This window comes from Callionymus lyra, chromosome 6 (assembly GCF_982586985.1).
Source record: "Callionymus lyra chromosome 6, fCalLyr1.hap1.1, whole genome shotgun sequence".
NCBI classification, from domain to species: Eukaryota; Metazoa; Chordata; class Actinopteri; order Syngnathiformes; family Callionymidae; genus Callionymus; species Callionymus lyra.
The window spans coordinates 32,023,822-32,046,214 of record NC_141823.1 but is presented as its reverse complement, the minus strand read 5'-3'; the positions used below and the strand labels follow the sequence as shown (position 1 = coordinate 32,046,214).

General features: G+C 45.0%; 2 protein-coding genes across 2 annotated transcripts; one reads left to right on the top strand and one right to left on the bottom strand.

The window, feature by feature from the left end:
- The first annotated feature begins 3,559 nt into the window (after positions 1 to 3,559).
- On the top strand, positions 3,560 to 4,147 carry LOC148078812 (paraneoplastic antigen Ma1 homolog). Its single transcript, XM_087793993.1, has one exon. It carries the CDS (start codon positions 3,560 to 3,562, stop codon positions 4,145 to 4,147), a length of 588 nt encoding a protein of 195 aa, XP_087650119.1.
- Positions 4,148 to 16,622: 12,475 nt separating this feature from the next.
- LOC148078811 (uncharacterized) lies at positions 16,623 to 18,774 on the bottom strand. Its single transcript, XM_087793992.1, has 2 exons — positions 17,769 to 18,774; positions 16,623 to 16,740 (listed from the first exon to the last, which is right to left on the bottom strand). Exons 1-2 carry the CDS (start codon positions 18,772 to 18,774, stop codon positions 16,700 to 16,702), a joined length of 1,047 nt encoding a protein of 348 aa, XP_087650118.1. The 3' UTR covers positions 16,623 to 16,699.
- Between the last annotated feature and the right edge of the window lie 3,619 nt (positions 18,775 to 22,393).

Genomic DNA, 22,393 nt, shown 5'->3' with positions numbered 1-22,393 from the left:
ATTATGCTCATATCACTAAAGATATGTCTCAAGCATCTCGGATCTATGATCGTGATGCTCTTTTCAACATCAGAGAGTCGATGGAAGATTATAACCGCGACCGTTACCAACGTCCGGTGAACGTGTTTCCGGCTCCACTTCTCATCGACTCGGACTCTGTGGAATATCGTTTGATCTCTCGAGTACCGGGCGATTTCCACAAGGGATCGAGTCGGGCTGGAGTACAGGTCAGGATGAGACGCGCAGTCGCAATCGCTCGGAACAACTCTGATGTCATCGAACGTCATCGATGTTTGATCGACATCCCTCTCACTGTGTGTGACGATACATCAGCGCTGCCGTCTGTCCAGACCTCAACGAAAGGTGGTAAGATTTTTTCATTTCCTCTCTTTAATTCGACTTTTACAACCGAGTTGAACTTCAGTGACAGCTGGTACCCACGTGACCGCTGTTCGCTTCAAAAGATCCCGCTCTGCGCGCCTGTCAGTGACGCGGCGTCGTCAGTGACGTCATCGGTGCTGAATGTGGGACTTCTTAATGTTCGCTCCATTACTAATAAATCCTTTATTCTTAATGATCTTTTCACAAGAGTTAATTTGGATTTATTATGTCTTTCTGAGACTTGGCAGAGAGAGGAAGAGTTTATTCATCTGAACGAACCCTGTCCAGTAGGGAGCGCTGTCCTGGGGAAGCCTCGCCTCTCTGGTCGTGGAGGAGGTCTTGCTACTGTTTTTAGGGAGAGTTGTTCTTGCAAAGTGATTCAGACACAGGAATTCACTTCTTTTGAGTCTCAGATGATCTTGGTTGGTTCTACAAGACCTTTCTATTGTGTGTCAATCTACCGTCCGCCTGGTCCTGCGGCGGTGTTCTTGAAAGACTTTAGTGACTTCTTATCTTCCATTATTCAGATGGAATCTGTTCTTATTCTTGGAGACTTTAATCTTCATGTTGATGACGTCACATCGTGTTCTGCTAAAGAACTTTTAACTTTAACTGAAGCCTTTAATTTTGAGCAACATGTTTCTGAACCCACTCATCAAAAAGGCCACATTTTAGACTTAGTTTTTACTCTTGGCCTGAACATTTCTAATGTATCTGTACATGATGTCCATCTGAGTGATCATTCTCTTGTCTTGTTCAACCTGGACTTCATCCCTGAACCTAAGCCTTTGAAAGTTAAGTCTCAGAGGCGTGTCATCTCAGCCGATACCGCAGACAGTTTTTCTGCTATGTTTGACCGTCTTTCCTTTGATGACTGTTCAGATGTGGACAGTTTGATTCACTGTTACACTGATCATTGTGTTGAAATACTGGATCAAGTGGCACCTGTTAAATCGAACTTGAAAATTCATAAAAAACGGTGCCCTTGGACAAATGAAGATCTCCTGAGTCTGAAGAGACTTTGTCGAAAGACTGAGCGTCTCTGGAAGTCTACTAAACTTGAGGTGCACAGACTTCACCTCAGGGATCTGTTGACTTCTTACAATGAGATGGTAGAAACTGCTAGATCTGATTACATCAGAAAACTGGTAGCAGCAAATAGGAAAAACCCCAAAGTTTTGTTTGACACGATTAATTCTCTCGTGTCTCCTGCTCCTCAAATCACGCCGGTCTTCTGTGAAGCTGACAGCAATGCATTGTTGAGATTTTTCATTGACAAAATTAAATTGATCAAAGAGAAAATCTCTCCCCCTTTGTTGGGAACCCCTACTGTCTCTGAGCCCATCTCCTCCTCTTGGTCATCCTTCACTGCTGTATCTTTGGGTGATATTTCGGCACTAGTGAACAAGATGAAACCCTCCTCTTGCTCAGATGACGTCCTTCCTTGTAGGCTTTTTATCAAAGTATTTGATGTAATTGGCCCCTGGGTTACCAATATGGTGAACCTCTCCCTTTCCACAGGGGTTTTTCCCAATGCATTTAAACATGCCATTGTGGAGCCTCTGCTCAAAAAACCAGGCTTAGACCCAACTGACCTCAGTAATTTCAGGCCTATTTCTAAGCTCCCTTTCTTGTCCAAGATCTTGGAGAAGGTGGTGTCCGAGCAGCTGTCTTTGTTCCTGGATCAGAGCGACATCCATGAGAAGTTTCAGTCTGGCTTCCGTAAACATCACTCTACGGAGACAGCTTTATTGAAAGTGTCCAGTGACATCATGATGTCGGCTGACTCTGGTAAATTCACTGTTCTGGTTCTCTTGGATCTGTCGTCAGCCTTTGACACAGTTGATCACCAGATCCTGCTGAGAAGACTAAGGGATGAAGTGGGACTGTCTGGGTCTGTGTTAGAATGGTTCTCATCTTACCTTTCTGGGCGCAGTTTTAGTGTATCTGCCAATCAAATGAGGTCTGAATCGGCAGATCTGTTGTTTGGAGTCCCTCAAGGTTCTGTTCTGGGTCCTTTATTGTTTTTGCTGTACTTGATTCCCCTTGGTAAAATCATTCAGAGATTTCCAGATGTTTCTTATCACATTTTTGCTGATGACATCCAGCTCTACTGCTCTTTTGACCCAACTGAGCCCCAAAGGCTGAACAGCTTAGTCAATTGTTTGCTAGAAATCAAACAATGGCTGAGTGAAAACACTTTACAGCTTAATGTGGACAAAACTGAAACTCTGGTGATTGCTCCTGATGATAAGATTCCAGGGTTGAGTCAGTACTTGGGTGACTTAGGTCAGTCTGTCAAACTGAGCCTGAGAAACCTGGGTGTTGTATTTGATAAAGACATGTCTCTTGTTCAACACTGCAGAAAATTGACCAGAAACTGTTTCCTTCAACTGAGAAAAATCTCTAAACTTAGGAAAATGTTGTCACAACATGATCTGGAGCTTGTAATCCATGCGTTTGTTTCTTCACGTCTGGACTATTGTAACAGTTTGTTTTCATGTCTTAACAAGAAGGATCTGTCTCGTCTGCAGTTGATTCAGAACTCTGCAGCGAGAATTCTGACCCGCTCTAGTAGAATAACTCACATTTCTCCGATCCTTAAAACTCTTCACTGGCTTCCAGTTTCTTTCAGGATCAACTTTAAAATTCTGGTTCTTACTTTCAGAGCTATTCATGGTCAGGCTCCTCCTTACATCACTGATCTGATCCAGCCTTACACCCCAGCTCGGTCTCTGAGGTCTGTGGATCAGAATCTACTGATGGTTCCACGCACACGGCTCAGGACCAGAGGAGAGAAATCTTTTCAGGCTGTTGCTCCTAAGCTTTGGAACAATCTTCCTCTCCCTTTGCGCTTGATGGAGTCTACTGACTCCTTTAAGAAACATCTTAAGACGTTTCTATTTGTTCAGGCTTTTCCTTGAATTTCTCGAACTTGTTGTTCTCGGTGTTGTCTTGATCTTTGAAGTATGTACTGTTTTGAGTATTGTTTTTGATTGTTAAAGCGCTTTGTGACCCTGGTCTCGAAAAGCGCTATATAAATAAATATTACTTACTTACTTACTTACTTACCTACGCTGAAAGGTACTGCATTTTTTATATTGTTTCCCACTCCGCTGGAAGGAGGGACACTTTTAATTTGAAACTTAAAGGGTTGCTGCAGGCTGAGGGGAAAACGATGGAGGACCTCAGATCTTTTTTTCCAAGTGCACCACCGCCTACAAGCTCCACTGAATCAATTCTGCGTGCTGTTGGCGACCTGCTGGAGAAAACGGCTAAACCAGCTGACGGAGGAAGCTACGCACGACTGCACACCTTCTCAGGAGCCTTACCAACTCCACCCGGTGAGGAACCATTTGAATATTGGTTGGAACAGGCTTGGCTCCTGGTGGATGAGACTGAATGTTCTGAGCGGGAAAAGAGACGCCGGCTTATTGGGAGCTTAAAGGGGCCTGCATTAGAAATTGTGAAGGCAGTAAGGCACACCAATCTGGACGCCAGCCCAAAAGAGTGTCTGCAAGCGCTGGAAAGTGCATTCGGAAGTGCAGAGTCTGGTGATGATCTTCACTTTGCCTTCAGATTAATGCAACAGCTCAAAGGAGAGAAACTATCGGACTTTCTCAGGCGTCTGGAGCGGTCGCTCTCTAAAGTGGTTGCAAGAGGTGGACTCCATAGTACAAGCATGGATAGAGCCCGACTCGAACAACTGCTGAGAGGTGCTACTGGCTCAGATCTCATGCTGATCCAGCTGCGACTCAGAGAGTGAAGAGCTACCCCTCCAACCTTTCTACAGCTGTTATCAGAGATTCGTGCTGAAGAGGAGTATGAAGCTTCACGGAGGAAGCTAAGTGCATCGGCACATCAGGTGTATGCTAATCCAGAGGTGGACGCCCGACAAGCTGAAATCCAAACATTGACAGCCGAGCTGAAGGAACTGAAATTGCTGGTGGCAGCAGCAGTGGCAGGACCTACACCAGTGAAACCCGTTTGCTGGGAGGCTGGAGCAAGTAATGCCCCGGGCCCAGAGATCCATCACGATGCTGAGCTGACGGCCTTAAGGAAACAAGTAAGGAGACTCAAACAGAAGACTAGCCACCGGATGTCTGAGCAAGAAGCCGTAGTGTCTGTGTCTGCGTTAGAGGCCTCTAAACCTGTCTCCAGCGGCCCAAAGGGAGCATCAACCAGGTCGGATACTTTCTGTTATCGTTGTGGTGAGAACGGCCATTTTGCCACCAAGTGCCGAAACCCTCAAATATAGTTAGTTTGACGAGGACATCAAAGCCTTTTAGAAGGGGGAGGGTGTAATCCAGTCAAAGTAAATAAATAATATAAATATATATATATATACACAATATAATGTGTAACATAAATAGTAATATAATTAGTAAAATGAATAATATCAATATAATGTTCTAACGGTGATAATTTAAGTTACAAATTATGAATGGTTTATTGGAATGCGTTATATTTATTCATGTATTGCGACTTTTGTTGGGAGTGGGGTTTTGTTAATGGAATAATTGATGGCGCAACGGTGCGCGCAGGTGGCGCAGGTTATAGGCCCGCCCCTGCCGAAGGAACACCGGCAGAATACCGGTGGTAGAGGGTGAAGTGGATGTGTGTCGGGCGGCTGTTGACAAGAGGGGGAAATACCGTGAAACGGAACGGACAAGGGTGGCGAACGTGGATTGTCAAACCGACAATCTGGGCGGCCGTTACCTGCGCCGTGGACTTCCGCACGAAGTCCGGGAGGTTACTCAGAGTTCCCAAAACACACGGAGGACGAGGGTTCGGCTCACACAGTTGAACCCGAGCGGTGGCCGTCAACAACTAGTCCGGGAGCGCACCTGCGGGAAGCGCGGACGCGGTGCTGGAGCGCCCCACCGACGAACCACCGCCCATACCTACGCTGAAAGGTACTGCATTTTTTATATTGTTTCCCACTCCACTGGAAGGAGGGACACTTTTCGTTGGATTACGGAGCCCCCCACGCTTCAGGCCTGCAACGTCCTGGACCTTTAAAGAGCCGGCAAACACAAACCGATAAAACAAGCATTTCAAAAATTTTCTAATAAAAGAAATACTTCAAAAAATCTTTTTTTCGTTATTTATACAATTTGCTCACACTTTTGCAATCGTGAGCACAACTGTGGCTGATAGGTGGACACTTTGAAAAAAAAAAGTAAAACCAAACACTGCACTAACATAAATATAAAACAAAATAACATAACTTCCTTACAATTACCAATTAAAACCAAATCTGCTCTGAAGATTAAGCTGTTACTTCAGAAGCACCACTACTTCTGATGCTGTGGGCCTTGAAGTGGGGTCGTATTCTAGAAGTCTCCGCAGGAAAGAAAACCTTGCATCTAAATTTTTAAGAGCACTCGGTGCGGATTTGGCAGCCATAAGGGCCAAAAGTTATCTTGTTTTTTAGCCTCCCATGGGGCAGATCCAGTGAATACCTCAAGAAATGTTGCCCCATGGACCACATATCCATCATACTTGAGGCTTCTGTATACTTGACAGCACACTTAGGGGCCATATACAGAAATGTTCCTCCAGCAGCCTCTGGCGTGTATCTGCTTTCACGGAAAAGCATTACGGTGTCCCTTATATTTGCCAGCCCCCATTCGGTCAATGTTGCCCTCTTTGTTTGATGGTTAATCTGTGAGATAGTAACACAAAATGAAATAATTGATTAAACTACATTTGCAGGTGAGTCTGAGAGAAGACTAAAAATTCTCTATTTGCTTACCAAATCATGTCCTGATAAATAATTCTTTGAGCATGGATGTACTCCATAGCCATTGAGAGATCCAAGGAGATATAATGGTGTCATCTCCTGCGAGCTAAAAGGGTAAGGAAATGGTGGTAATATAAAATATTTCCTGAAAACATGAATGACTATAAAATGTATATTTAAAAATAAATTGTACTTTATATTATTTTACAATATAATTTAAATAAATAGTGGCCGCCTTCACAAGGCTGTTACTTGCATGTAGGACTGCTACCAGATTTGCTCCGAAAATGAATTCAGAGACCAAGAAAAAGTAGGTGTCGGAGCGGGCTGCTGCCATTAGCCTCACAATATTAGGATGAAACAGTCTTCTGTCAAAATATGACACAATCAAATGTTATTATTTTACATCCTTAATCATCAAAAGACTTGTTTAACATACAAATGCTTAAAAAAAAAAAACGCGCAGCATCACCAATTAACAAGTGAATAATGTAAGTAAAATGTTTATTTTGCAGCGAGATGTTGATCTCATGTTGGACGTCTATTTCTGTGTCTGCACAGCTTATTGGAATCCGCTTGATGGCTGCAGGAGTGCCTTGAAAGGAGCCTCTATAGATCTTTCCAAAAGCTCCTTCCCAAACCAAGTTTTCCTCACTGTAGCTAATCAATGATCATTCCATTTAAGGAACACGTGGAATGCGTGACGATCACGGAAGCGGTCGACCCAATCGTGGAAATGAAATGTAATTTTCAGTCTTTTAATTCACAAAATCAAACAAAACAGAGTTCACAAAAAACGGCACATCCAAGTAATTTCAATCCGACGAAACAAACACAGGAACAGAGCGGGTAAGCAGGCTGCAGAGAGTTACTGGTTCCAAAAACGAGAAAAGAGGAACTGAATCTAAAACTAAAGAGGGAAACTATAAGGCGCATGCAAAGCCTGGAATGTCCATAGGAAAAGGTTCAACAATATCCGTATAATTGAACGGCTGTTACCAGGTTGGGAAACCTGAGTTCACAGACCGTCAGAGATTTAAGTGGCCTTCAGCGTTGATTGTGACATCGCTTACAGCCGGTGTTCCCCGCCTCTGTCAAAACAAAATAGAGAAGGTCTCTGGTGGATAGCCAGCCATAACCTTCTGGCCTGGTTAACCTGGTATGTCTCCAGATTGTGTGGCAGCGTCGTAGGTGGGATTTCACTGAGGGTACTGCGACCTCCCTTTTCTGGGAAGCAAACAGTGGAGGCTGGTATCCTTACGCTACCATAAAAAGGGGACATACCCATTGCTGAGGAGGTCAGGGAGTTTCACCAGAAGGTCGGCAGTCTCCATCGCTGACAGCAGTTTATGAAGGGGAACGAAGTTCACCATCTTTGAGAATTTGTTCACAATAGTAAGAATTACCGTTATACCCTGGGATGGAGGCAAACCCGTGAAGGAGGCAAAGTCCACGGAGAGGGTGTGACCAGGGACGGCTGGGGACAGGCAGTGGCTGGTGGAGGCCATCAGGAAGACGCTGTGAGGACTTTCCTCTTGAGCAGACAGAGCAGGCGGCAACAAAGTCTCTAACATCCTTAGCCATTTCCAGCCACTAGAAACGCTGCCTAAGGAAGCTTAAAGTGCGGTTTATTCCAGGGTGACAACTTAGAGGTGTGACCCCATTGGAGGGCCTGGGAGCGTGCATGGTCCGGGACAAAGAGCAGGTTGGTAGGTGAATCTCCAGGTAAAGAGTGATCCGTTTGGGCCTCCAGAATTACCCGTTCCCAGCAGGACTGAGGTGTCCCACTGAGCGGCCTGAATGAAGCAAGTCTTTGGGAGTATGGCAAAACAATCAAGTCGCTTCCGTCGCTCCAACACAACGTCCCGCTCTTAGATCAAGCAAGTAATTTATACTTTATATTTTGATTATCTTTTAGCATTAATTTAAGTATGGTTTATACGTATATAATCATTTTAATCTAACAATGGTCTCGGTAGCAACCTCTTCTTGCTGGGGCTCAAATTGCCGGGAAAGTGCGTCAGATTTGATGTTCTTTCTATTGGGTCCGAACGACGCAAAGTTGAAATGGGTTAAAAACAGGGCCCACCGAGCCTGACAAGAGTTCAGGCGAATAGCGTCCTTCAGGCACGTGAGGTTCTTGTGATCCGTTAGAACCAGGAAGGGCACTTCTGATCCCTCTAGGCAATGTCTCCACTCCTGAAGGGCAGCCACCACAGACAGAAGTTCTCGGTTTCCAATGTCGTAGTTATTCTACTTTCTTCTGCCTGTGTAAGTTTGCGGTAGTAGAAGGCACAGGGGTGTACTTTATTGTCATCGGGGTACCTCTATGAGAGAACGGCTCCAATCTGGGTGAGGGGAGCGGCAACCTGACTAAATTTTCTGATAAATCGTCGGTAGAAGTTACAGGAAGTCTTCCACAGGGTTGGTACTTTCCCCAGCCGTAGACTGAGGTTAAAGATATGCTGGAGCGGCTCAGCTAGTTCAGCAGCGCAGGTCTTTAGCAGTCAAGCAGACACCTTGTCAGGGCCAGCAGCCTTCCTTGGACGAATCCTCCGAAGTACATCGTGTACCTGGAGTGAGGTGAAGCTGGGAAGTGGTTGTGTGAAGCTTAGGGGAGCACAAGAAGGTAGAGCAGGTACTGAAGCGGGCAGCAGTGAAGGTGAGGTGACATGCTCAAACCTGTTGAAAAAGTTGTTTAGTCTGTTTGCCTCCTCCACTGTGTCCACTGCAGTCAGAGAGGCCTTGGTCTTGTGTCCAGTGATGGTTTTAAGACCATCCCAGACCTCTCTTATTTGCATGAAAACCTTAGTAGATTTTGAGCAGTGTTTAGGATCATTGTTTTGTTGAAAGATCCAGCCCCGGTGCAACTTCAACTTTGTTACTGATTACTCGTTCTCCAGGGTCTGCCCCTCAACTTTAACAAGATTCCCCATCCCTGCACTGGCCACACAGCCCCACAGCATGATGGAACCACCACCAAGTTATTTTCTTGGAATGCGGTGTTCTTTTTCCGCCATGCATAATGCCCCTGGTTATGCACAAATAACTTTTTTTTTTTTTCATCAGTTCACAGCACCTTATTCCAAAATGAAGCTGGCTTGTCCAAATGTGCTTTAGCATACCTCAAGTGACCCCGTCTGTGGCGTGTACAGAGAAAAGGCTTTTTCCGTATTACTCTTCCATAAAGCATCTCCTTGTGTAAAGTGCGCTTAATAGTTGAACGATGCACAGTGACACCATCTGCAGCAAGTTGATGTTGCAGGTCTTTGGAGCTTAGGAGCGCCTCCGTTTATCTGAGATTTTCCTTGGTATGCCACTCCATGCCTTAACTAGAACTGTGCCTGAGGTCTTCCATGTTCCTCACAGTTGAAACTGAGAGCTTAAATCTCTGAGATAGCTTTCTATATCCTTCCCCTAAACCATGATGTTGAACAATCATTGTTTAAGTCATTTGAGAGTTGTTTTGAGGCTCCCATGTTGCCACTCTTCAAAGAAGATGAAAAGAGGAGAAACACAATTGGCCTCCTTAAATACCATTTCTCATGATTGGACTCACCTGTGTATGGGGTTCAAGGGTCACTGAGGTTACAAAACCAATTTTTAGTTCCAATAATTAGTGCTAAAGGTATGAAATCAATAAGATATAAAGGTTGCCTAAATTTATGCACATGTCTTATTGTGTTTAAATAATTATTGCACACTTTCTGTAAATCATATAAACTTTATTTCACTTCTCAAATATCACCGTTTGTCACCTATAAGATATATTTAACTGGAATTCTTTATCCAAACAACCAATGATTTCTAAAGGAAAATCATGAAAATGTACAGGGGTGCTCAAACTTTTTCATACCACTGTATATTAATGACATTACTGAAAAACACAGTGGCACCGTTCATATAACTTTATTTGCATAAAACATCCACACAACAAAAAAGAAAAAACAAACCACATAACCCAAACTATAAAATGAAAAACAAATGCTTTAATAAAAGTCTGTCAACACTTGCTCTCTCGGTCATGGTTTTCTGTACTGCAATACATTAGTTAGACATGGGTTCTTCGGACAATAATTCAATGTTGTAAGACTTGCCTTTCATGGAAGTCCCTAAAGTTCTCAATCAAAACCAGGGTCCACCATTTCCTTATTTGTGGAAGGTGAGACTGGAAGACAAATATGTAGTGGAAGAACTCAATGTTTTAAGAGGTTAATATTTTCATTTGCACATACTGCTGTGAATTTGTAGGGTGCCTCTTATTTAAACTATTTAAAATAGTTACAACCATATCTCACCATCAACATGTAGACTCCACAGTCAACCCCGCCAATGTGTTGTGGAGTGTGCTATATAAATATATATTAAAAAATATATATATTGAAAAAGAAAGATAAATGATAATGTGAGGCTGCCAGGATTTACTTTAGATATAATCTTACTGCAAAGATAACATATGGGTTTGTAAGCATTGTATAAAAAGCAGTGGCGGGCCGTGCATTTCACACCTAGGCCTTCACGGGTGTCCTACATGAACTAATCCCCCTCTTAATGCCATCATTATGACTCCACGGCTATAGAAACCATCAATATTACACAAAAATGCAGTATAACAGGGTCTTGCATCACAGAAAGGTATCTCCTGTAGCAAGAAAGAATGTCATTACTAAAGCAAGAAACACAATTAGGACAATTCAACAAGTCTCTTTTCACTGTAGCCACAGCTGCCATACATACATCATCTCTAGCAGAAACATCAATATTAACCTAATTAAATGACAAAAATATTAAAACGTTTAAATAAAATGCATTACTCACCAAAACTACTGATTATTTGTAAGCAAAGTCCATCCTCCTTTCTTTCCTCAAGAAGAGTTCAATTACTCTGTTGTACAGTTCATCTGTGTGTTTCAGTTCCAACAATAAGTCCCTTTCTATCGCCATGAAGGCTAATGCTGAAAGTCTAGTCTGTCCAGTCATGTTTCTGGAGTAAGTTTTTATTCGCTTCAGGGCAGAGAATCCAGCGTGTGGAGAACGCCCGGGTCCAAAGTCCCGTCGACACGCAGGCTTTATGCCTCAAAGTGGGGGAATTTCTCCCGCTGGTGTTCAGACAGGTCCTTGGACCCCAGCTCCTGTTTGGTCTCTGCTGTCCTGTCTTTCCTGCAACATTTGCTGGATAGCGGACGGACTGTGGCGACACTGAGAGTGTTTGCATCAGCCATAGCGATGAGGCATGTCGGGTTTGAGGGTGCTTCGGGTCGCGCCCACCCTCTGGTGGCACGTTTCTTGCGGGGTGCCTGCAGGCTTCGACCTCCTGCAAGGCCTTCCAGCCCTCAGTGGGATCTCCAGTTGGTCCTGGACTTTCTCACAGGCCCGACCTTAGAGCCTCTTGACCAAGTCCCACTGGATATCTTGTCTTTCTAGGTATTGCTCCTTCTGGCACAAACAACCACGAAGAGAGCGAGTGAGCTTTGTGCTCTCTCCATTAGCCCCAAGTGTCTTTCCTTTGGCGTCGAGGAGTCTTCGGTGTCATTGCGTCCTAACCCAGCGTTCCACCCGAAGATTCTGAGTTCTTTGTTCCGGGCGACGACCATCACGCTGCGGGCCTTTCATCCGCCGCTCCATTCGGACCCGGGTCAGGAACGTCTTCACCTGTTGTGTCCAGTGAGGGCTTTGGCCTGTTACTTGCGGCGGGTAGCGGTTTTTAGGCGCTCTGATGCCCTTTTCGTCTGCCACGGTAGATGCCGACGGGGAGAGGCGGTCTCCTCCCAGAGGTTTTCTCATTGGGTGAGATTGGCCATTATCCAGGCCTACCAAACAGCGGGTGGATCTGCTCCTAGCGGACTGAGGGCACATTCCACCCGTGCGTAGTGTTTTTAATGTACAGTAGATTAGCATTTTTTTTGGTCTCTATACCACAAAACAACTGGAAGTATCACAAGTTTCATTCAATAAAGGACAAAACATGAACTTACCTCTCTTGCTAACAATGCAACAGGGCGCTTGAGATGCGCGCAGTGGCCTCGTAGATCTCATCAAACCGGCTTCTCTCTCGCTCAATGGAGTCACAAAACTCCTTCACCCTTGCCAGACAGAATTGTACATCAAATATTTTGCTCTGAAGTATTGCAAAAAGCACACCTGAATGCTCAAAAATGCCATTAAATGTGTATGTTTGAGGCCCCTTGAGTAAGTACCAGATTCAGTCGATGTGCATGGCAGTGTATGAATAAGGCAATAGCAGCCCTCTCCTTATCTTTAGCCTGCAACCCATTTATCCAGATGACTTGACCGCTGCGCCATCGTAACACTGTGCCACAACTTTATCCAGACATTCATATTGCTCCAGGAAACCGACAATAAGAGCAGCAATGTCATCGGCCCGCTTGCCACTAGTTACATCTTCAAAACCGACAAACCACTCCTTGACACCAGAGTCCGTCACATAACGCAGGAGCAGTGCGAGCTGCACTGCATTACTCGCGCCTGTCGTCTCGTCCACCATAACAGCGACAAACGGTGCTCGATCAATCTCCCTTTTTATCTCTTCTCCCATTATTTCACCAATATAGTCTTTAATATTTCTCTATTTTTCTTCACCTTTTCGTTGTGGCGCTCAGTTTCCCTGCGCACTTGTTCATTGAGCTGTAAATCCACTCGGGTTTCCCCAAGTTTGCAAACCCACTGTGGCTCCAAACACCAAGTCGATCAATTGCAAATAACAGACATTCACAAAGTCAGTCTTGAAAATGGTTTTGTGAGCATAAGTGCAACCAAATCAATTTCTTCTCCGTCAGCCATTGTGGGTTGTTAAAAAAAAAAAATATCAATGAAATCCACTCGCAAAATATTTTAGTTTGTGGCGCTAGCTATAGATGCTTTGCTGGCTCTGAATAGTTTTTCTCTGACCACCCAATCAAAGGACGTGAAAATGCCGACGTCACTGGACGCCTGCTAGATGGCCTTGGTGTTGCCAACTCGAAATCTGATTGGTTAAAGCAACAGTGTCATTGCCACTTACTTTAAACTGTGACGCCAGCACTATCGATTCTGAAGGCGTCAAGGCAGATTTTTGACCCTGGCAACAAATGATGGCTATAATATGATTGGATAAAAGCTCTAAGATAAACATACACTAGTGGAAGCAGCGCAACCAAGAGAAAAGCTTTGAAATGAAGAGAGACTATTGGAAATAATTGAATAGATATTCATGGAAAAAAATAAGTCAGTGATTCTGTCTGATAGTGTATAGGCCAGCAGAGAAGGCCTTGCTGGCCCTGACAGCCCACCACTGATAAAAAGGCACTTTGGATTTTTAGTATTGAACACACTCCAAAGAGTATTGATATTGAATACATTTTTCTGTTATTCAATATTTTTTAGAGACACACACACACACATCCATGCAACCATGTGACATGCAACCTCGAATGTGCATCCCAACATGCAAAACAAACAGGTTCACTCAAATGATTAAATGCGTAATAAGCAACCTGAACAGGTCTACATAATTTGGACAACCCAATCCATGGAGATTGTGCATGAGCCTCTTTTTTGGCTTCATGATCTGCATGATAATGTACAACAATTTTGGCAACTTCACAATAGCCATAGTGCTTAAAGTAATGGTTTTGTTTTGTCATTTTTCATCAATTTAACACCAGAAACAACCTTTGATTTCTAATTTTATGGAAATGCAGCTCAATTACGGTTATTTTTACATAAAATGCAGATAAAAACAGCCAGAAAAAAAAAGATTATATACACACACAACATCCAGTGCCCTGGCTTCCAACAAGGGAAGACAATACAGTCTTTCCTAGCAATGTCATCATTAGGACAAAGTTAATCACAAATTGATATAACATTTTATATATTTATATAATATATGCATTGGCAGTCCACATGTCCAGTCCCTAAAAAAAAAATTTAAAAAATTGGAAGCCAACATGCATGCACTAACAAGAAATCTTTTATGTGTTGTTATTTTACATGTTGCTTGGCCACCAAAGATATCACATGAAGACAGCAGTTTGCCACCCGTGTGTTTAAAAGAGTAGGAATGACTGAAAATTCATATGTCTGTTGATGTTTTTGTCAATGCCAATGGAGCTTGTTACAAAAGTAACCGTTGCCTCCAATTCCTCATTCAGACCCAAGGTCCAGAGGTCTTTCAAAATGATGTTGCCAACTTCAGCCACTTGCTCGTACTGACGCTCATTCCCGAATGTCTATTCAAGCTTTAAAATAAGTAGAAAAGAAAGGATCATTTAACATGGTTATGTGTCATACAATTATTACTGTGGTAACCCGAGGGTAATGATGCACGCACACTTGGAGCTCAGTTAGAGAACTTTACTTGAGAAGAGATCGTCGTACAACAGTCCAGCATTCCATACATTCCGTAGGCGGTGCAACCCACAAACCCGCCCGTAGAGAACACAGATAAAGGCACAAAGGTTCCGGGGTGCAATGAGTGCAACCTTAAGTCAGTCTATAACACTTCTCCCCCTTTAAGTAAACACTTAGAATACGGTTAAACCAATAAACTAACTTTGCCTGTATGTACCCTTGTACCCGATACCGAAGTACTATTGCACTTTTAATTCACATTTCTCCAGGCCATCAACAACATCCGGTATTGCACAACATTTCTCTTTATCACAACAGGCCTAAACAACCGATATGGCATAACACTTTTTTTTTTTTAGTTTATAAGTTCAGTCTCTCTGGAGGCTGGTGTTGCCTCTTTGACCGTCTTAGTGACACATTAGAGTCCACAGCCTGGGCAACAGACGGTGCTCCACTGGGAGGAATTTGGGCAGGGGCAGGTGAGGCAGTCTGCTCAGACAATTCCTCAGGAGGCAGCAACCGTCCATCAATGCCCACCGGTGCTCCACAGTCCATAGAGCCGCTCACACTATCCTTGTGAGCAGCACTCCGAGACCCCTCCTCCTCTACGTTAGTGCGGGCCCGCACGTGATCCTGGTGCCTGCGAACCTGCCTGCCATCCAACAGGTCCACCACAAAGGAAACTGGAGGTGAATCAGCCATGGTGAGCCAGCGGCAAAGTTCTTCACGTACACACAGTCCCCCTGCTGCAACAGCCTCTCTCTTGCATGTTGGTCCCGTCTCACTTTTTGGTTCTCCTGCGATCGGGCAACTTTTGCCCCCACATCCGGGCGAAGGAGATCCAGATGAGATTTGGGCTTCCTTCCCAGCAACATCTCCGCTGGAGACAAGCCAGTGGTTGTGTGTGGAGTAATCCGATACTGGAACACGAAACGTGCCAGCTTAGTCTCTAGCGTGTTCCCCGACATTTTCCTCAGTCCATCTTTCAGCGTCTCCACAGCACGTTCTGCTAAGCCGTTGGAAGCAGGGTGGTACGGCGCAGACCGGATATGTCGGATTCCATTCTTCTCCACAAACTCTTTGAACACCTCACTGGTGAAAGTGGGCCCGTTGTCACTGACCACTGTATCCGGTAGCCCGTGGGTGGCAAAGATGCTTCTGAGCGTGTCAGTGGTAACTGGGGCTGTGATCTTTGACATGAGGTGTGCTTCCATCCACTTTGAATGAGCGTCCACTAGCACAAGGAACATGTGACCCATAAACGGACCAGCAAAATCCAGGTGAAGCCTGGACAACGGACGGGCCGGCCACTCCCAGGGGTGGAGAGGCGCAGGTGCGAGCATCTTCTGGTTACTTTGACACTGTGAACATGCCTTGACCTTTTTCTCCAACGCAGCGTCCATCCCTGGCCACCATACAAACGACCTGGCGAGGCTCTTCATTCTTGACACCCCGGGGTGAGCTTCATGCAGCACTTCCATTACCTGAGCACGTCCTGCAGGTGGAATAATCACTCTGGAGCCCCAGAGGATACAGCCATCCAGCACACTGAGCTCCAGCTGTCGCTGGACATAGGGCTTGAGCTCCTCCTGCTCAACTGTTACCGGCCAGCCCTGCAGCAGCCATTGCTTTACTTGTGACAGCGCCGGGTCTCTTCCCGTCCACTGTTTGATCTGCTTTGCGGACACCGGGGAGTCAGACAGCCTGTCTAACAAAAACACAGTCTCTGGAAGGAGGTTAGCTTGGCTCGGTGACTCTGGGAGGGGAAGACGGCTGAACGCGTCTGCATTTGCATTTTCACTTCCTGCTTTATACACAATACGATACTGGTACGCTGACAAAGTTAATGCCCAGCGCTGCACTCTTGCTGACGCCATGGGTGAAATACCTTTAGTCTCACCAAACAGGCCCAGCAAGGGCTTGTGGTCTGTGAAAATGGTGAATGGGCGACCATAAAGGTACTGGTGGAACCGTTTCACAGCAAAAACTACAGCTAGCCCCTCCTTCTCTAGCTGCGAGTAACCCCGTTCTGCTGATGTGAGGGTACGAGACACGTACCCAATAGGCTTCTCCCCTCCGTCCTCCATACGATGCGAAAGGACTGCCCCCACGCCGTAGGCTGATGCATCACAGGACAAAACAACTTCCTTGTCTGGGTCAAAGTGCACGAGCAGCGTTGCAGAGTGCAATAGTTCTTTTACCTGTTGGAACGCTGTCTCTTTATCCTGCTGCCAAGTCCAGGAACAGTCTTTGTGCAGGAGCTGATAGAGTGGGGCAAGCACAGTGGAGAGTTCAGGCAAAAACTTCCCATAATAGTTCACTAAGCCCAAGAACGACCGGAGTTCTGCCACATTCTTTGGGCTAGGAGCCTCCTTAATCGCCCTCACCTTCTCTGTCATGGGGGAAAGCCCCTGAGCTGAAATCCTATGACCCAGGTAGGTGACACTCGGAGCTTGGAAAACGCATTTACTTCGCTTCAACCGCAGCCCGGCCTCCTTCATTTTCTGTAGCACCTGGTCGAGGTTTTTCAGATGCTCCCCTTCGGTCTTACCAGTCACCAAGATGTCGTCTAGGTAGACAGCAACATGGGGAATGTTCTGCAGGAGGTTGTCCATGGTGCGCTGAAAAATGGCTGGGCTGGACGCAACGCCGAACACCAAGCGATTGTACTTGAACAGGCCCTTGTGGGTGTTGATGGTCACATATTGTTTAGAATCCTCGTCCAGCAGCAGTTGTTGGTATGCGTGACTCATGTCCAGTTTGGTAAATGTTTGTCCTCCTGCCAGTGTGGCGAATAAATCCTCCACTCGGGGCAGGGGATAAGTGTCCAGTTGTGAGGCTTGGTTGATTGTCATTTTGTAATCACCACATACCCGCACCCCACCATCTTCTTTCAGCACCGGCACAATTGGGGCTGCCCACTCCACCGGTTCAATGACACCTGACCGCTGCAGCCTGTCCAGCTCCGCTTCCACCTTAGCCTTCATAGCGTATGGCACTGTGCGTGGTTTACAAAAACGTGGCTTTGCGTTGGGGTCCACGGTCAACTTCACTGTTGTGCCTCGGAGGGTGCCAAGCTCATCCTTAAAAACATCTGCATACTTTGATAGGATGTCCCCAACCACCCTCATGTGCATGATTTCCCCCCAATTGAAGCGAATTCTCTTTAGGAGGTCCCGCCCAAGCAGACTCGGTCCCTCCCCCTCTACCACTATCAGCTCCCCTTTAGCTGACTGGCCTTCATACATAACGTCTACTTCTATAACTCCAAGTAGAGGAATGCACTCACCAGTGTATTGTCTCAGTTTGATGTTCGTCTTTCTTAAAGCGGGCGCCTTTCCAGAGCCCCGCAACCTGCAGTAGGTGGTATGACTTATCACTGAAACTGAGGCCCCCGTGTCCACCTCCATCGTCATTTTTTTTCCATTTATTTGCAGCGTTGCGCAGATCGGGGCTGCCCGGGGTTCCCTGAGGTCCATACTGAACATGTTGAATGAACACTGCTCCTCAGGTCCTTCTCTTTGCAAATGGTGCGTTTTCCTTTGGGGTTTTGACTCTTCCCACTCCTTTTTCCATTGCTTTTTAGCACCTCTGCACTTCTTGGCTATATGCCCCTTTTTCTGGCAGTTATGGCAAACAGCATCTCTAAAACCACAGTCATTAGCGAGATGCGCTCCCCCACACCGGTAACATTCGCATGACTTCATCGGCTTTCCTCTGCCCTCTTTAAACAGACGGTGAACAGTGCTCTGTGGCACAACGGCATTAGCTGCTTGAATGTCTTTTGAGTTATTAGCTGCTGTTTCCATAGCATGAGCGATCTCCAACGCCTTCTTGAAAGTTAGTGTACATTCACCTAACAATCGGCGTTGAATGCTGTCATTATTGATACCACAGACCAACCTGTCCCGTAGCATGTCGTCAAGCACCGGTCCAAACTCGCAATATTCCGACAGTTGTCTCAGCTCCGCGATGAATGCAGCAACCGAAACTCCCTCTTTGCGTGAATGTGTGTGGAACTTGAAGCGCTGAACAATCACTGACGGTTTGGGGTTGTGATGCTCCTGCACCAGCGTCACCAATTCCTTGAATGATAAGTCACCTGGCTTCCGTGGGGTTGCTAAGTTGCGTATCAACTTGTACGTCTTGGCACCGCACACACTGAGGAGAATCGATCTTTGACGTTCCTCCTTCTCAATGAAATTCGCCAGGAAAAAGTGCTCCAGTCTCTCGACATATTCGATCCAGTCACCATCCTGCTCGACGAACTCACTGAGCGTGCCGAACGTAGCCATGCTACACGCTAGATGCTACACGGAACTTCTTCTCCGACCCTAACTTCACGACACTCCGTCGTATATGTTTTAATCCTCGTTGCCAAAAGTGTGGTAACCCGAGGGTAATGATGCACGCACACTTGGAGCTCAGTTAGAGAACTTTACTTGAGAAGAGATCGTCGTACAACAGTCCAGCATTCCATACATTCCGTAGGCGGTGCAACCCACAAACCCGCCTGTAGAGAACACAGATAAAGGCACAAAGGTTCCGGGGTGCAATGAGTGCAACCTTAAGTCAGTCTATAACAATTACAATTGAATAAAAACCCTTTTCTTACCATGTCTAGCTGCCGCCGACTTGGGTCACATTCCCAACAACTTATGTTGCACACCATCTCCTTTTCTACATCAAAATAAATTAGAAGACTACTAGAAACACAAGGGTATTACATACACAGTAAATAATGCAGTGTTAATTCAACACTTAAAGAGTCAATTCTAACACTGTGCCAGTGAACATATAGGTCCTATCTACAGAGTGTTAAATGTACTCAGAGTATAGAGTTAAAATTAAGTGTTAAAATACAACACTGTAGAGTTAAAATGTTACACTACACTGTGAAGTGTTAGTCAAGATTAACACTAGGAACACATGTACACTGATAGTGTTAGTCACTATTGACACTGATAGCATTTTAGTGTTAATCAGAATTAACTCTCTCTCAACTACTCTTGTTGCGTGTTACATCTATTCAACACTGTCTTTAGTGTTAAAATAGAATAGTACCAAAAATACAGGGAAATAATATAGATACTCTATAGATAACTACATTCATGCGTTATAAAAAACATTTATTTTCAAAAAGTGCAGTGCATACAAAATGGACATTGGACAATGAAATATTGACATAGTTGACATAAAAATGCTTATCAGGGCAACATTAAATGGCAGTATGGAACTAAATAGTGAGAGGTGTCAGTCTGTCCATAAGACATTTGAATATCCATTGGTCTGAAATACAGCAACTCTTTTACATTAAATACTTTGAATTCCAGTAATGGTGTGATTGACATTTTGAATGCAAAGTAATGGTCATCAACACAAAGAGTTTCAACCACTGAGCCAGTCAGAATAACTCTTTCATCTTTAACAACAATCTTACTAATACTATAAAATACTGGCATCTCATCAGCTACCTCAACGCATACTATTAAACCAGTGCAATATTCTGTGCCAAAATGCTTTACCCACTTTACAGACAGAACATGTGTGGATACTTCAACATTTAGTTTAGCAGCAATCTCTGCACCTTCTTTCAAATCTCTAAGCTGAACCATCTTTGCAGGACCAATGTTCAACCTGCATTGGATAAAATACTCCCAATTAACAGCCATGTGTCTTTGGTGTTTTTGTAATATTTTTGAAACTTTTCAGTTGGGTCTTGAAAAAATTGTGTTTAGCCTCAAAACGCATGCATCACATGTGCAAAATTGGTCCAATATTCCTTATGCATCTGGGATAATGTATCATGAAATGATGCTTAGGCAGGAGATTTTTATCAGGAAACAGGCGTTTGAACAACTGATGATGCTCACTTATAATGTGTTTCAGAAAAATAGTCATACCACGTCTTCACCTCCATATTCAACCTCTCCCTAAGCCAGAGCACCGTTCCCACCTGCTTCAAAACTACAACAATCGTCCCCCTCCCTAAGAAGAGCCCACCCACCTGCCTGAATGACTACAGACCAGTAGCGCTCACTCCAGTCATCATCAAGTGTTTCGAGAGAGTGGTGCTGGCTCACATTCAGAGCAGCATCCCAGACTCACTGGACCCCCTGCAGTATGCTTATCGACCCAACAGGTCCACCACCGACGCCATCTCAGCTGTCCTCCACCATTCCCTTTCCCACCTGGAAAACAAAGAGTCCTACATCAGGATACTCTTTGTGGACTACAGCCCCGCCTTCAACACGGTGATCCCCTACAAACTGACCCACAAGCTGTCCACACTTGGCATCCACCCTACCCTCTGCGACTGGCTCCTTGACTTCCTGACTGGCAGACCCCAGACTGTCAGGATTGGCAAGAGAACATCAGCCAGCATCATCACAAATGTTGGCACTCCACAAGGATTTGTCCTCAGCCCCATCCTCTACACCCTGTTCACACATGACTGTGTCGCCTCCCACAAAGACGACACCATCCTAAAGTATCACCGCGGTGATAGGATGCATCACCGCGGCGAACGAAGCGGCCTACAGGACAGAGGTGGACAGTCTGGTTTCCTGGTGTGAGGACAACAACCTCACCCTCAACACAGACAAGACAAAGGAGATGATAGTGGACATGAGGAAGGAGAGGAGACCTCACCAACCACTGTTTATCCGGGATCTTGAAGTGGAGCGGGTGAGCAGCTTTAAGTACCTCGGGGTCCACATCACTGAGGACTTAACGTGGGCCACCAACACAACACAGCTGGTCAAGAAGGCACAGCAACGGCTGTACTTTCTGAGGAGGCTGAGGAAGTTTGGCATGTCGACAAAGATCCTCAGAAACTTCTACAGCTGTGTCGTGGAGAGCAGTCTGACCAACTGCATCACTGCGTGGTACGGCAGCTCTACGGCCATGGACCGCAAACGTCTGCAGAGAGTGGTTAAGACAGCGGAGAGGATCACCAGGTCTCCACTGCCCTCTCTGCACAGCATCTACCACCACAGAGTCCACAGGAGAGCTGCCACCATCATCAAGGACAGTTCCCACCCACAACATGGACTGTTTACACTCCTGCCCTCGCAGGTACAGGAGTGCAAAATGCAGGACCACACGCCTGAGAAACTCTTTCTACCCCACTGCAATAAGAATCATGAACAGCTGAACACTGCACTGTTGTCACATGTCACTTTAAATCCATCACATGTACAGTTCCCCTCCCTTTCTTATATTATTATTTTTTATTGTTATTTTATCTTGACTTTTTTTTGTTATGTATATTTATTTTTATTTTTTTGTTATGCCGATATTTGTGGAGGGACGGCAAAGAAAATATTCATTGCATAGGGAAACGTGTTTCTCGATGTATATGACAATAAACACTTTGAATTGAATTTGAATTGAATTGAATACCATATGTTACAACAGGGGAAAAAACAATATTTACAATTTGTAGAAGCAACAGAAAAAGATGCCAGTGCTCATCATCTCTCTGTACTAAATCTCCAAATATAAGGGGGATATTACACAACAAACACCAGGACTGAATAGCATTCAGGCCCAAATCATTACTACCATCGAATAATTTTACAGATGGAGGACGATTCCTCCTCTCTGTATAGCCATAGTTAAATGACTCAATTCTACCAGCCAGTTCCTTAGCAGTTAAGAAGTTCACCTGCACATATTCCAATAAAAGTTTTACTTCAAACTGTGCTACTCCTTCTAAAATGTCGTGCATAATATCAACTGAAAAGTTATCCACAGTGTTAAAATATTGCAGAGAATTCAGTGAACATGAACGCTTGACACCATACACATGGAGCATCTGTGGATTTTGTAGTTTGGTCAGGCAATGTTCTGTGTGCATGTCTTGTTCGTAATATCACACGCTCATCTTCCTCACAAAACACAGTCTGAAAA